We start from the raw sequence: 16,614 nt of genomic DNA on the forward strand, positions 1-16,614 counted from the left end.
ATTTCTTCTCGGATATGTTCGTAAAATTCTAAGTGTAAAAGAGTTTAATACAGGTTGCACATGTAATATGTAAACCGACGCTTGCTGATACGTGAATATACACACAAAAAGATTCTCTACCGATCACTTCGGAGACAGTTGAACGTATCGATAGTATATTTGAGGGCACTTTTTCGAATTACACCGTGTTTCACTATTTTAACAGTGTAAATATATTATTGTTTGTGCCCGAAGAATTTCTTTTGACTAGGAAGTGACAGAGCACTCGTCTACTTTGCTCTGTTGCCACGTATACATGCTACCGAGTAAAAATAAGAAATACGGTTTTATATCATTTAACCGTGTATGTATCCCCATAAAACAGTTCATATCTTATGTCAAGCGGTAAAATGTTAACCTGATAACGCATAAGACACGAATTCTTCGTGTTTATTATGTATTTTTCCGATGGCATCATGCAGAGCTGCGTAACACAGTAGCTCCTCCTCGCACATTCCACAATATACTGAGTACGAATAATACGAATTACTTGAATAATTGCATTCAGATTGAGATAAAAACTCTTGAAATATTCGTTGAGCGTCTTTCCTGCTGTTTTTCGTAATAAAAGTAATCAAAATCAAAAAATCGTATAATAAATAGTCAAGATGATCGGCAACTCTGCATCGATTGCAGCGCTCCGACATTTATGCGTATTCCTATTTGTTGTATAACTTATATTGTAACCATTTATATAATGTACAATTCTAAATAATCTTTTGTTTTTTTATACAAATGAATAAGTAAAATATTCGTTTAATTCATATAGTGGTTCTATTATTATTCATATAATCATTCTTTATTCTATTGCATATATATTATATAGCCAAATTTACGTTTCCAACGCAAAAATGTTATGAAATTATGAAATATACGTTTGCATTATTAAAACAATATTATAAAATATTATTATAAATTAGTATCAATATGTGTAAAAGTTGAATCATTTAGTTAGTTCTAAAATTGTTCAACTTAAGAATAGAGCAAAATACGACAGTAATGGCGGCGCAGCTGGTTAAATGATATATTTCTTATTGGTCTATTTTGCACTAACCATAACCGTATTTACTTGTAATAAATTCAAGCAAAATTATTCTTAATAATCCTTTCTTTCATTTTTAAACAGCACAGTTGAAAGCATATGTACTCTTATTCTTTTTTATCGAACAAATGATTATTTAAATTTATGATAATAATGATCACGATTGTAAATTTAAAGGAATGTCATCTTTAACGCATATGCAGTGTTATACTGCGTTCCTGAAACTGTCACCTGGTGTTATTGTACTTACTTTGTTTTTAAATCGTAAGTTAAACAGACAATAAATTTATTAACAATATTCACATGATCTATAATTTTATTTTTTATGCATTGTAATACCAATAATTTTATTTCGATATTTATTTAAGAAGTTATCAAGATTTATATTTTTATGGAATTTATGTAAATATTGTAATTCATTCGTAATAATTAAATGAAAATTGCATTTTTCATTTAATTATTTATAAATAAATTCAAGAAATTCTAACAAATCTGATCTGATGAAGAAAGAAGATTGTCTCTGTGAACCCGCTTTGTCCTTTTATATTTTACAGAATTTGTATAGCCTATCTACATACTGAACTGTCACGGGTGCTTTCAATGACGTAGGACTGCCATATTTTTTTTCTATATGGGGCCTGCCAGGGGGTCAGCCAAATTGTTGGGGGTTTGGAGGTGGCCATGCAAGATGTTTTGTGATAATCGAATGGTGCGCATAATAAACAATTAAACCAGTATAATAGCGGGGCGCAACGTTTCGGCAGATATGCTCGAATCGCTCGGGCAAACGGTCTGGATTGGCGAAGAAAAAGCCTTTCACTCAAAACATCTTTCTCACATGCGATAAGAATTTTACGTCACAAATTCAATTCGGGGCGAGTGTGTAGTGCCGCGTCGAGGTTATACCTGAAATTGGGACAATGGGCTTTAACATTCACCTACGTTTTATCCTCCAGCTATTACATTAAATGAGTACTGTATAGTTTTGCTATGCAACACCAATTCCTTCCGCGACACGAGTTGTCTTGGTGATTTTGTTGAATTCGCTGACCGCGAATGCGGTGCCCTACCCCGTCGCACTATTTTTGTCTGTACGCTTTATTTACACGTATTTCTCTTGTTGCGTGTTTTCTTCGCCAAATATTTTGGCTATCTTTGTAGCGGTTACGTAATTTCCGACGTGAGTAATTCCGGCACCATGGCCGATGATGAATTAAATGAAACTCGATTGTTTTACACGTAGTGGCGTGTGGACATATATACCACGCAAAGTTAAAGGGAATTGATTTTTGACATTCTTTGGATAAGGGAAAGAAAGAAGTTGGATGCTTGTTGGTAATTCGCTGGTAACATGATCGGGAAACTGTTGCCGCACGATTGTAAACAAATTAATGTTTAAACAGTGAAAGTGATCCTATTTAGATATGTCTATTGGAAATTATCTTCTTAAGGTAAATGATTACTATACACTTATACTTCTGGTATATATATGTTTATATTTCTGATTTTGCGTTTTTTTTTAATGGCTTTGTATATTTGTAAATACAATAATATCTTTGAAAAACAGTAGTTTTCCAACATAAAGAAGTTGTACTCAAAATTAAATTATTAATAGTTATAAATACGCTTGTGTATAATTAAATGTAAATTTTATTAAAAATATCTTCGTTATTATATTATATCTCTTACATTACAACATTTGTTGAAATATTTAATTTTAACATATTTTAGGAATGTCATCACATCATAATGTGGTGGATTGAAATACTATTAAATAATATTGTTAAGAATGACAGAAGTAGTATCCAAAGACTTTGGTAAGGAACATCCTTATCGAAAAAGAGACATGTCAGATTCGTCGCAACACCAATATAATCAACCTCCTCCTGATATTATGCCAAAGGGGCTTGCGATCAATGGTATGTTATTAAGCATAGACTGACATATTTAATAATATTATATTGTATTCTCTAGTCATAATGTACAAATTATAGAAATAAATAAATAAATAAATAAAAGATATTTTTAATAGGCATAGGAGGAAGGTTACGCCAATTAGAAGCCCTTTTTATTGGTGGTCCTGTACAGGGAGAAGGAAGAGTAGGCCACACATTTTCTATTGAGACACTCATCGATATTTTACTTGTCTTATATGATGAATGCTGCAATTCTTCCTTACGGCGTGAAAAGACTGTCTCTGATTTTATTGAATTTGGTAGATATATATTTTGTTTTTTAAACTTTTAAGTAGTAACATTTTATTTTGACAATTTTACAATGAATATGTATTTTCATAGTAAAACCAGTAGCCACTTGCATAAAGAGTTTGCAATTGGCACGAGAGGATTTTGAGATAGTAAAAGTTATAGGTAGAGGTGCATTTGGGGAAGTATGTGTTGTAAGAATGCGTGGTTCAGACAAAGTTTTTGCAATGAAGATTTTGAACAAATGGGAAATGTTAAAGCGTGCAGAAACTGCATGCTTTAGGGAGGAACGAGATGTACTGGTGTATGGTGATCGTAGATGGATCACAAATCTTCATTATGCCTTTCAAGATGACAATAATTTGGTAATATTACGATTTATAAACAGCATTAACCCTTTGCTGATAAAGCGGTTTAAAGTAAATGACTTATATGGTCAAAACTGTTCCAGTAGTAACTATAGAAATACATTTGTCAAATTCATTACAAGATATTTGTAACATTTACTTTTAACAAAATAATTTAAAAATTAATTATTGATTTAGAATTGTTTCTGTTCATTGGTATTTGTCATTGGACACATGTAAGTTTATTTTTTGTGCCTACAAATTTCATAAGATACATGTATGGGCTCCTTGTCTGCAATGGGTTAAGGTTAATTAGTAATGTGTATATAAGAATAGAAATATTTGATATATTTTAAATAATTATATGCAGTATTTGGTCATGGATTATTACTGTGGTGGAGATCTGTTGACACTGTTAAGCAAATTCGAGGATCGCCTTCCAGAAGATATGGCACGTTTTTATATAGCTGAAATGGTGTTGGCTATAGGATCCATACATGACTTACGTTATGTGCACCGTGATATTAAACCTGATAATGTTTTGTTAGATGCAAATGGTCACATTAGATTAGCCGATTTTGGATCTTGTTTACGATTGTTTGAAGATGGCACCGTACAAAGTAATGTTGCTGTTGGTACACCAGATTATATTTCACCAGAGATATTAAGGGTAACATCTAGTTTTTGTATTACATTAAGTTATGTTAGAAGTTACTGTAAATAATCTGGAGTTGCATATTACAGGCAATGGAAGATGGACAAGGACAATATGGGCCTGAGTGTGATTGGTGGTCGTTAGGAGTATGCATGTATGAAATGCTATATGGGGAGACACCTTTTTATGCGGAATCTCTAGTCGAAACATACGGAAAAATTATGAATCATAAGGTAAATTAGTTGTAGTATAAAAACATATATATGTATTCTAATGTGTACTATACTATACATAATTTCCTATATTTTACACAATTTCAGAATTGCTTTGACTTCCCAGCAGATGATATATATGAAGTTTCTGAAGAAGCTAAGGATTTAATGAGAAAGTTAATATGTAGTTCAGAATTTAGATTAGGTCAGAATGGAATTGACGATTTTAAGGTAATATTGAAGTTCTTTAAGCTAAAATAACATAATAATCTCAATAATTTAATAACTAAAATGTATCAAATCAATGTCTAATTATACGATGTAGAAACACCCATGGTTTGACGGAGTTAACTGGGATACTCTTAGGGATAGCACTGCACCTTACATTCCTGAAGTTTCCTCGCCGACTGATACATCAAATTTTGATGTTGATGATACGGATGTCCGCAGCTCAGATGCGGTTCCGCCAGCAGCAAATTCTGCGTTTTCTGCACTTCATTTGCCTTTTGTTGGTTTCAGTTTCACGCAAGGAAGGTAATCAAAAAAGTTATCAGTATGTTATCGACGTCAGTGTGAATATGTTCTTTTAATATAATTATATATTTATAAATTATAGTTGTATATCAGATCTGGGTTGTTTGCCAGTTATAACTCAAAAAGATAAACGTGTGCAATTGCTTGAAGAAGAAAATGCACAGTTAACGAAAGCAATCGAAGATTTAAAGAATCAAGTCGGGCATTCTTTGCCAGGAATATCACCAGATTCTAATAATGCAACAAGAAAACTTCAGGACGAGATAAACACACTTACCAAACGCAATTGCGGTGAGTATAAATATTGTGACTTTCTATTTTCTTTTATTTTCAAATACAATTTACATTTTTAGAGTTAGAATCACAATTAAAGTCTATGGAAGTCCCACGAGAATTGCGCAATTTAGACAACGGCGAAATGACAAAATTACGAGAATTAGAAAAGCTAGTGCGTTCTCTTCGATTGGAAAAGGAGGAGGCTATTAAAGATAAATTAGATGCTCAAGAGAAGCTTAAACTTCAAGATAAAGAGTTAAAAGACGCGTTAACGCAACGGAAATTGGCAATGGCTGAATATACTGAAGTTACAGACAAGTTATCAGAATTAAGACAACAAAAGCAAAAGTTGTCTAGACAAGTTAGAGATAAAGAGGAAGAATTGGAAGTTGTAATGCAGAAGGTTGATAGTTTGCGGCATGATATTCGGAAAGCCGAGAAGTTACGAAGGGAACTAGAAAATCGAGTAGAGGAGGCAATGGCGGAAACGAGTAAGGAAAGAAAATTACGAGAGCGTAGCGAAGAATATTGTAAGCAAATGCAAGAAGAGACCGAAAAGATTAGACAAAGGTCTATAGGGAATGATGTAAGTGCAAATCACGCATTAGCAACGCAAGAAATCAATAGGTTAAAAGCGGAAGTGGAAAAACTTGAAGTTCAGTACAATGAAAATTTGAACCAGCTACAAGGTAGATTCAATCTTGAAATTCGTAGTCTCCAAGAACAACTGCACGAGACTGAAACAAGAAGAGATTTATTGGAAAGAGAAGTGCAATTAACAAAAGAAAAATTAGATGCTGCAAGATTGGAAAACATTACTGACAGCGAAGAGACTATAAATGAATTAAGTAGACGTCACGAGAGAGAAAAAATTATGCTAGTCGAAGAAAATAAAAAGCTTATGTTAGAACTTAACACTCTTACTGATAGTGTTAATAGAATACAAGGTGAAAGGCGACAACTGGAAGAAGAATACGAAGAGTTAAGAAATAAAAAAGAAGCTATTGCACAATGGGAAGCCCAGATTACAGAGATTATCCAATGGGTATCTGATGAAAAAGATGCCAGAGGATACTTGCAGGTTTGTTTTTATAAACGAAATCATTTGATTGGCATAACACGCTCAAAACAATTATATGTTTAGTACATACAACGACAATACGTGTTCACTTAATGATCTATTAATTTTAGGCCTTAGCTACGAAAATGACAGAAGAATTAGAGTTTTTGAAACACTCTGGTGGTGTAGGAGGTGTAGGAAGTGGTTCTGCAATGGCGGATAAGAACTGGAGGAATCGTAGATCACAGAAGCTCGATAAGATGGAGCTTTTGAATCTACAAAGTTCTTTACAAAGTGAAATACAGGCTAAACAGGCAATATCTGAAGAACTTACAAAGACTCGGTCTGATTTGATTGCTGCTCAAAAGTAATTATTTTAATCTCTTTTAGCATCTTAGTATTACTTAATCTTCTATATAGTTAAACATTTTTATTACTTCACAAATTATTAAGAGTTTCAAATAATGAAAAATTGTTGTGTTTCTGTGTACAGGGAGTTAAGAGACTTCAGACAACGGTTTGATACTCTTACACATGAGATAAAACGCAAAGAAATACAAATAAAAGAATTACAAGCAAGACTCGACACAGGCGACGGCTGTAAGTACATTTCAGTTAACAATGCTAGAAGTAATAATTCCATCAAAATTTCGTTGTTGCGTTTTTGTAAAACTTTTGTATCGACTATTATTATACAAACTGCTGCGATACACGCTATGTATGTAATTTGTAAGTGCACAGTTTTTAAGCAATGAATATATTTAATATCTTACTTATTTTTTTCGTTAATAGTATTTTCTGAAATATTTTCTTAAATTATGGCACAATTAATATAATTTATACATTTACGTTTTCATTGCTATTGTAATGAGAGTACTTAATCAATAGGTAAATACTGATTTTAACTTAACCAATATTTGTTACTTAGTGATTTTATATACTCTAAAATATAGCATTCAGATAGGATATTTGGTATTATAAGCAAACAAATTGCATGTATTCTACAAAAATTCATCGGAATTGTTATGTTACGTTTACGTTGCAAGCCAACTTATCACAGTGTTTAAATCTTGAATTAGTATTTATCATACGCATATATTAAGAAGAGTATTTATTGTTATGTATGATGTTCATTTTAAAAATCAAAACTTAACAATTCCCCTTAATCTAGTCTAGAAAGTAGTGCTTCCAAGAAGCATAGTCATTTATTCTTCCTGTATTCTGCATTTGGCCAACTAATGAATTTATATGAAATTGGTATGATTCGGTGTGTGAGCATTATTTTTTTTTTGTAAGTCTTTTCTGTAAGTACGATTAGTCAAAATATGATGAATGATACCGTTACTGAAGTTACTACTGTTTGTTACAAATCTTAGTATTTGCATTCAAGTATAATAGTACCGTAATAATGCCATACTAAAGGAATTTATTCATTTTTTAAATACATTACTCCGAATAGGCGATGTACATGTGTAAACATGCTGGTAATAATATTATTATTGTTTGAAAGGAACACAAGGCACTTGAAATTTAGTATATTATTCTTAAAATTCAACATGTATAATTTCTGAATATTCTTATATTCATAACCCATGTTCTACGAAGAAATGATTGTGTATAATGTAAAGGATAATAAGGTATATGTCCACTGTCAATATATAAGCTACCAATAATAGAGATCGTTGGTACTAGGATATCTATCCAGCATAGTAATTCGGTCCTCCGGTACGGTATGCGATTCTGATTTCTAGACTACAAAGTGCCTCTGTTTATTGGCGTAACGAGCTGTGTCTGGGGCCTCTTGTTGCTCATCTTCAAACTGTATTTGTGACAGCTGTCCTATCCAGCAAAACGTCAAGCAAATCTTCGAACATCGTTTGCACCAAACCCCAACGCATCATCGTACACCAGCCGTCGTCACCCCTACCAGTAATGCGTGCTCCCCGCGTCACGACATGTCGCTTATTAACTAGATTCGTTCCCGTCAACACATTCATCAGTCAGAATGCCGTCGCCATCGTATCGCCACCTGGTAAATGAAGTGGCAGCAGAGAAAACGCGATTTTGGTTGACTGGTCGGCTGGATTGCTAATTCAATAAGCACAGAGCTGTGTTTTACAACTTATTGTCTAAATATCCGCCATACAATGCTAAAAACACTGAACATGTTACGAATACAACAGTGCAACAAATTTTGAAATCGCTTACTCAGCAAGAAATGAATCTCTATTATTAAACGTGAAAGATTCATAACTTGGAACTTTTATATGTATGGAGACTAGAAAAAATCACACTACGTATTGTGTTTCTTTCGATTATAAATTGTGAGAATTATAAAAGATCGCAAATTTCAAAAACTGTTATAGATACGAAAGATATATCTATTAAATTATTTTAGACTCAAAACATAGCTCTATGTACATTTTTATGTCAATTACCATCAAGAACAACTATGTGTTTCTTTGTATGTTGAAAATAATTGTTCCTCAATTAAGGATAGCGTTAGTAGTTCTTCATCGTTTTTAGGTGATGGTTGTCCTTTGTTAATCTTAGTAGCTGTTAATTACTCGGTTTTTGTAATTAAATAATTAACAGGTATGTTGTGCCTGAATGTTTTCGCCTTTAAATTGTTTGATCTGATTGACTTTGATACATTTTATTATCTGCTTGCTATTTCTGCTGGTGAACGATAAAATATCAATCCCTACATACACAATAACGATCACTATTTTAACAGAGTTTGTGTGATGCAAGTTGCAGTGGAGTGATTATATTAAAATGTTTTAGAAGGGTGTCATAAAGTCTATGATTAAAACTCAAGTTTCCGTTAAGAGGAAAACATAATTTTCTTACTATCTACAAGTTTACTTGATTGTGTATCTTAATGGACAGTAGATCAAATTTCTATATTTTGTTTTTTTCATTAATTTAACAATATAAACAAAATTACAATCATTCCAAATTTCAAATACATCTCCTAATTGTATTATTACCCGTTTAATATTTTTTTCTTGTATTTCAGTTTTAGAACGTCCTACATCCCAAATGTCATACTTGGAACATTTTTTGAAAGAAACTGCGAGCAGTACACGTCATGGAAGTGCAGATAGTGTTGAGGCTGATATTGAGGATAATCGTGCACCAAGTATTTCTAGCAGCAAAAGTAATTTGTCCGAGCTCAGCATTGTAAGTACTTTCACCTAATATAAATATCACGTTGAATATTAAAATATTACAACTTGCATGATTATTAAAATTTAGGATCCAACATCACCATTATCCCATGAGCTCCTAAATAAGTCATCAGCACCACATGGACAATCCAATCTTCAGCCTAAACCAAAATCTCACCAATTTCTAGTAAGAACATTCTCAGCGCCTACAAAATGTAATCATTGCACTTCATTGATGGTGGGTTTAACGAGACAAGGAGTAGTATGCGAAGTTTGTGGTTTCGCATGTCATATGCCTTGTTGCGATAAGGTGCCACCAATGTGTCCTGTGCCTCATGACCAAAGTAAGCTTATAAAATGTTATTTCATTTAAACCTTTAATCGTACAATGAGAGGTAATAATAAAATATTCTTTACAGCAAAACGACCATTGGGTATTGATCCCACGCGAGGAATAGGTACAGCTTACGAAGGATATGTTAAAGTGCCAAAAATGGGTGGAGTGAAAAAGGGTTGGGTTCGTCAGTTCGTGGTTGTTTGCGACTTCAAATTATTTCTTTATGACATTTCACCCGATCGTAATGCATTACCATCTGTGTCTGTGTCTCAAGTATTAGATATGCGAGACGAAGAATTCAGTGTTAGTTCTGTTCGAGATTCGGATGTCATACATGCTACGAAAAAAGACATTCCATGCATATTTAGGGTAAGTTTTAATGTTGTATCATTGTTGCGTTTATTTGTTTATTTATATCTATAACAGCAGTTGTTATGAACGTTTTTAGATAACCACATCCCTCCTAGAACCACCTGGTTTAAGAAATCACACATTGATGCTTGCGGACACTGAAAGTGAAAAAACAAAATGGGTAGTTGCTTTAAGTGAATTGCATAGAATACTGAAGAAAAACAATCTTCCTAATACAACGGTAAGTTGTACACATAGTGCTTACATACTGAATATCTATAACAATTTTGCTATATTATTTGTTTGTGCATAGATTTTTAGAGCAAAAGAATTATTAGATAATACATTGGCGCTCATTAAAAATGTGATGTCAGGAGCAATTATTGATCCAGATCGTCTAGTCATTGGCACAGAAGAAGGCCTCTTCTGTTTAGATTTAGATCGTAGTGGTATGTTGTACTTCTATTTATGTGAATACAAAACAAAAAATTACATATTATTATCACTATTTTATAAATTTTGTAAATTATATTTTTAGAAATTGCAAGAGTTGGAGAAGGCAAGAAAATATACTTACTGGAATATGTAACGGAAGAACAATTAATTGTAGTTTTAAGTGGAAAACAACGTCATGTACGGCTGGTCCCAGTACGTGCATTGGATGGAGATGAAGTTGAATGGATTAAAGTTGCAGAGACAAAAGGATGTATTACTTTAACAACAGGAGTAGTACGACGTACTCCATTAACATATTGTTTATGCGTTGCCATAAAGAAACAGGTAACAAATCTTTCTTAGATTACCATTTTATATTACCATTATTGTCTTCCTTCTAATTCATTCTTTTCTAAAATCTTATAATTAAAATTAGTTCATTATAAATAGTAGTTTATTGTAGACACTATATTAAGTATTACAACTTAACTCGATATGATCATTACTTTTATTTTAAACGTCATCATTTGTAACGTAGAATGCATCACAAGTGATCATCTACGAAATAACGCGTACGAAAACACGTCATAAACGTATACGTGAATTGATGTTACCGTGTCACGCACAAACCCTGCAAGTACTCTCTGAAGGTCGTTTTTGTGTTGGATATCCTTCTGGGTTTTCTATCTACAGCATTTTAGGAGACCATCACCCGATTTGTGAGTATTAGTATGATAGAAATATACAAAGAATTTATATAAAATATGAACAATTGTTCTAATTATTTGTTCTTTGCAATTTAGCATTGGTCCATTCTGAGAATACGCTCTTAGGTTTTCTCACGTATAGCGCTGTGGATGCTTTACGTTGTATCGAATTACCGCGTGGTGAATTCTTATTAGTCTTCCATACATTGGCAGTATACGTCGACAGCCAAGGTAGAAAGAATAGAGATCGTGAAATTATGTATCCCGCTGTTCCTACGGCAGTTAGTAAGTACATTTATCGGATACTATTTCTGAGAATCATATTGTTAATTTTACATGTTCAATGTATTATATTACAATAATTTATACTTTAGGTTATTGCGAAGGTTACTTACTAGTTTATAGTGATACACACATCGATGTGTTTGACTGTACAACCGGAGATTGGTTGCAAACACTAAACGTAAAACGAGCACGACCACTGAATACTTCAGGTTCTTTAACGTCTTGCATAATTAATGACATGCCACACGTTATTTTCCTGAGCAACTTACATCAACGTGAGTACAGTTCAACTACAAATAAATCATATAAATCGTATAATGTTAAATATAATGTTATCAAACATGGTGTAAATTCTTTATGATATGATAGGAGAATTACTCAATTTAACACCACTAGACGCAAGCGGTAGACAAATGACAAGACCACGAAGGAGATTTTCATTGAGAGAAGGAAACAGAGCTGTTCGTCCCACGGATAGACGCTCCAAAATGATATCAGCGCCGACGAACTTCAATCATATCAGTCATGTGGGTCCAGATAATGGGATACAGGTGAGTAGTTTAGTTTATCATTATATTTCAGTGAACTTTTTAGTAATGTACTTACACACGCATTTTGTTATATCCACCTGACATTTTATTTTAGATACAACGATTACTAGATTTGGCTACTACACTTGAAACAACTGATCAACAGCACAGTGGTCATCATAGTAGTTCTCATCTTCACAGCAGTCAGCAAAGAGTAAGAAATCCATTGAGTTACTATGTTTACATTTTTATATAATACTTTTTTCGAACATTGTACAGAATGGTATATTTATTTAGTTATACGGACCTACACTTCAATCAGCGAGCAAGCCAGCACCATTGCCACCCAGGCACCCTCCATCTGACACACGACGTCTTAGTTCTCATATATCCAGAAATTCGGGATACTCGCCGCATAATGGTATCTACTAACTTAATGTCATGTTTCATTTCTCTGGTGTATATTTACAACAAATAATTTATACTTGTTCGATGATTTATTTCAGGCTCAACATCGTCTCGAAGAGGACCGGCACCACCACGACCAACTGCAACTCCACCTTCGTTACCGCGTACCCCTGTGGACCAAGTTGATTCAGAATCGGTACACCTACGAACTCACACTCCACTTTCTCTTGGCAGTATCGCATCTTTACACGACAAGGTATTTACATTCATATACAAGATATTTATCTCTATATACTGTACTTTTAATCTTTTAGAATTTATAGAGGAATATAAATTTATTGTGAAAATTTTCGTGTTTATTCTTATTTTAGTAATAGATTTTCCGTAAATTGTTTTATCATGTTAGAACGTGGGAAAGTTCATTTTTAAAAAAGTATTGTCTTCAAAAATAAATAAAATATTTCGTTACTTTAGGAACATACTTCTGGCGGAAGCCCAAGACATTCAATAGCTTCAAACAACAGTTCAAATCCGTCAACGCCTCCAAGTCCAGCTCACGATCATGGTTCATCCTCATACGACTCGTAAAAAAATTATTTAACATTTCTAATAACACGGATAAGTTACTGTAATCATTTGCATTACCTGAATGATAGAATTACAGTATCTATGATAATATCTTTATACAAGAATGATGTCTGTGCTTGATCCTTTCAGCTGAAAAATTTTTACGGTTCTCTTTCTTTTTTTAATTTTGTGCAATACGTTCTTTTCTAAATATTGTGCATTATATTGCATTGCATTACAAACGTACAACTAAAAGCATAATACTCCTACATATAATTGAATAAACAATTTATAAGTTGCACATTTTAAAATACTTAGTTCAATATAATGTTCTGATGAGTAACATTATTTTAAGTAGAATTTTAATAACGTATTGCAATTTCTATTTGACTTTCATAAATTTATGCATAATAAGTTGTATACTAAAGAAAAAAATTTATAAGTATAATATAATGATAAATTATTGTACATAATTTATGCGTTTTGAAAGATCAATGAGCCAACTTCACGATGCCATAATTATCAAAATAGGTGTCGTTTATTTTTTTCCTTTTAGTAAATTTTTATGGAAATTTCATTTCGCATAATACAAATCTTTAATCGTTACGACTATTCTTAAATTAATAAGAACCGGAATCTCAGTCAAATTATCTAGCAATAAAAAAAGAATTAATCTACTTAATCTATTGTACCTACTTTTGAATCTAGGTATAAAAAGAATAGTTTCAAGTAAATTATATATTCAATCATTCGTAGCGGCATAAACGAATTTGGAGGACGTGAATCGATTTGATTGCCTTATGACTAAATATTTTTTATTATGTCATAATGCAGTGAAGTGCATCATATTATTCAGCGTGTGAATAGTAGGATAATCGTGCAATGTATCGGAATCTCCAGCTGATAATAGGTAGTCATTTAAGTAAGGTGGCTATAAACAACTTTTACACAACGTACGAGTATTATATTGACAGTAACAAAACGATGTTGAACATTGATTTGTCCTTACTGCAACGAAAACTGTGTTTTCCCTCACAAATATTACCGCTTTCTCTATCTTAGTCGATAGGTATCATTGCGAAACTATTAATTCATTTTTTAAAAATTACATTTACATCCTAACGGTAACAGTGTGCAAATACAATGCATGACTGAGAAAGAACAATATTGAGAACCTGACGATTACTTTGAATTAAATAATGTGAAATTTCTACACCAGCGTATTCGCAACAATTTTAATAAGGCAGAACTATAAATGCCATATGATAACTGCAGCATTTTTTATTACTTTTATATTAAAAATGGTAAAAAAAAGTAACAAATCCAAAAAAAGGTTTCACATTATTTTAAAATTAATAGGAATTGCATGACAATTAATTGGTTGCATTCAGTTTGATTTTATAGGCGTAAGATTAGAATGAACAGAACATAGAGAAAAAGAAAATACAATTACCAGAAGAACGCAAACACGATAACAAGTTTTATATGTTTCAATGTACAAAATATACATTTTTCATGTATGTATATTTATAAAGATTTGCTAACTAGACTGAGTGAAAAGAGTTGATAGAACAAGATAACTATCTCAGGATTCTATGCCAGTAGTTGGAATACGAAATAAGATGTAACGGTTAAGAATCCCGAGTTGTTTGATCATATGAAACAGTATGGGGTTCGAAGATTGTTCTTCGTCTTGAAATTTTTGGACATGTCGTACACAGTCAAACAAGAGAAGCCAACAGTTACACAATATCAATCAAGTTTTTTAAGAAAAAAAATTAGAATCTAATCTTGCATTTGAATTTTCATATATTTATAACGAATTTTAAAAAGACAAGTTTAGGAGCTTTCGAAATTTTATGGAATATTAAAAATGTTACTGGTAGAAATATCAAGGCACCTACATTCCGTATAATTCTATTTTATTTTCATGAAACATTATTAGTATTTCTCAAACATGAATTTCCAACTCTTTAAACGGTCGTCATTGATAGGCATACAGACAGTTGAATGTAACGTAACTATAAAAGAAGTGTAATTTCGAAAAAAAAAGAAAAAAAGCAAGGTAAAACTGCAACCACGAAACGTCTTCGACAGATTTGTGTAATGGTAACAAATTTACGAGAATATATTATAAATAAAGTATATATCGACTGCAATAGATTTGACATTCTTATATTTAAAAAAAATATATATAGACTATACCGTTAATAGAAGAAACGTGTTAATGTTATCAAACAAAGAATGTAATAGTACAGGCATTGCTGTCCGTATTGGAGTAAAATAAAAGTTAAAACTGAGTTCTAGGATCTATTCTAGAAGTGTAATCGAGGTGTGTTTATAAATTATAGTATTGTACGTGTTACATTGTACTTATCGACGGAATTCAATAATTTGCCTATACCTTCCGCCATTGTTACTTAAGGGTTCTAAAATCAAAGACGCATCTATTTGTCTTATGTTGCCTTGTCTTTGAACCGAGTCTTATCTATAGATAATAACATACGAAGAAATAGTCACTTTGTATAGCATTCATTTTATATTTTTGTAAATAATTCAATTTATAAATAAGCTCGCAATTTCAACTTGATTTTAGACCCTTCGATTCTGTTTGTTTTCGTTTTTCTTTTGCGTGCACATAATACAGAACACCAACATTTTGAGTACATCTTATAATATGTAAAAAAAAAATCTGCGCTATAATTATTTCTTTCTTTTACTCGTAATATAAAGAAATGTACGACCGGCATTCTGCACGAGAATAGAATGATCATATGTATACATACATAGATTGTATGATTTAATAGTTTTACCTTTTTTTATGAACTGTTAGAGTACTTTTTGTAACAATCAATAATGATTTATGTATCCCATTGGTCTAGTACCAGTGCATGTAATGACCTGACTATTAATCATCGTTTTTTTTCTAGCAACTTAGTTTAGTGTATTCTATATTATGAACTTATTTATAACTAATATGTGCATTACTTACCATATTTATTAAAAGCAATTGCAAGCAATTATTCGCATTTTAAATGAAGGATTGTATTTCATTGTAAATTATTGAAAACACTGCGCTGATACGAAAGAAAGAAGACCAAACTTTTATGTTTATAAGATATTCTCTTAAAACGCATCTGTTTTGTAGATTTTGTAGTATTTATATTCTTTATGTTTTACACATTTTGTTTTATGCAGAATCTTTCACAGTAGAAAAAAGTATATATACATTTCTTTTTAATATTATCTATTGATACATTAAGAAATAACTTAATTTTCGTGTGTAAAGGAAATATATTAATAAATTGACAAAAAGCTTGTGCGTATATTTCTTGTCTTTAAAATAGATAATACAAATTATTTGTAAACCTTTTGTAATAAAAAGTGTGTTGGACAACTGGTTTTAGGTGTAATTGCAATGAGTAAGTCAGTGTAATTACTTATTAGAATGT

At 32.0% G+C, this 16,614-nt stretch overlaps 1 protein-coding gene and 1 long non-coding RNA gene across 3 annotated transcripts; one reads left to right on the top strand and one right to left on the bottom strand.

Moving 5' to 3' along the window:
- Positions 1 to 1,243: 1,243 nt before the first annotated feature.
- On the top strand, positions 1,244 to 16,490 carry gek (serine/threonine-protein kinase gek). Of its 2 annotated transcripts, none has more exons than XM_031979749.2 (27): positions 1,244 to 1,345; positions 1,636 to 2,532; positions 2,813 to 3,000; positions 3,114 to 3,296; positions 3,379 to 3,650; positions 4,003 to 4,302; positions 4,377 to 4,520; positions 4,608 to 4,730; positions 4,825 to 5,033; positions 5,116 to 5,324; positions 5,387 to 6,390; positions 6,501 to 6,736; positions 6,863 to 6,969; positions 9,392 to 9,555; positions 9,631 to 9,886; positions 9,962 to 10,248; positions 10,328 to 10,471; positions 10,544 to 10,679; positions 10,769 to 11,010; positions 11,204 to 11,384; positions 11,469 to 11,657; positions 11,747 to 11,932; positions 12,027 to 12,208; positions 12,303 to 12,401; positions 12,485 to 12,608; positions 12,694 to 12,851; positions 13,070 to 16,490. In XM_031979749.2, exons 3-27 carry the CDS (start codon positions 2,871 to 2,873, stop codon positions 13,181 to 13,183), a joined length of 5,379 nt encoding a protein of 1,792 aa, XP_031835609.1. In that variant the 5' UTR covers positions 1,244 to 1,345; positions 1,636 to 2,532; positions 2,813 to 2,870; the 3' UTR covers positions 13,184 to 16,490. The 2 variants fall into 2 exon arrangements, with proteins under 2 accessions (XP_031835609.1, XP_031835619.1); XM_031979759.2 differs by having other exon boundaries at positions 12,054 to 12,208.
- LOC116428341 (uncharacterized) lies at positions 10,972 to 11,916 on the bottom strand. The gene is made up of 3 exons (XR_004235237.2): positions 11,768 to 11,916; positions 11,172 to 11,645; positions 10,972 to 11,084 (listed from the first exon to the last, which is right to left on the bottom strand). It is a non-coding gene; the product is annotated as an uncharacterized LOC116428341 (long non-coding RNA).
- Positions 16,491 to 16,614: the final 124 nt, after the last annotated feature.

The sequence above is a fragment of the Nomia melanderi genome, chromosome 6, assembly GCF_051020985.1.
Source record: "Nomia melanderi isolate GNS246 chromosome 6, iyNomMela1, whole genome shotgun sequence".
In the NCBI taxonomy this organism is placed as follows: Eukaryota; Metazoa; Arthropoda; class Insecta; order Hymenoptera; family Halictidae; genus Nomia; species Nomia melanderi.

Coding starts and splice junctions, on each gene's coding strand:
- gek (XM_031979749.2), top strand. CDS start 2,871: ATGACAGAAGTAGTATCCAAAGACTTTGGTAAGGAACATCCTTATCGA. Junction 3,651..4,002: donor TTCAAGATGACAATAATTTG/GTAATATTACGA, acceptor AATTATATGCAG/TATTTGGTCATGGATTATTA. Junction 11,933..12,026: donor CCTGAGCAACTTACATCAAC/GTGAGTACAGTT, acceptor ATGATATGATAG/GAGAATTACTCAATTTAACA.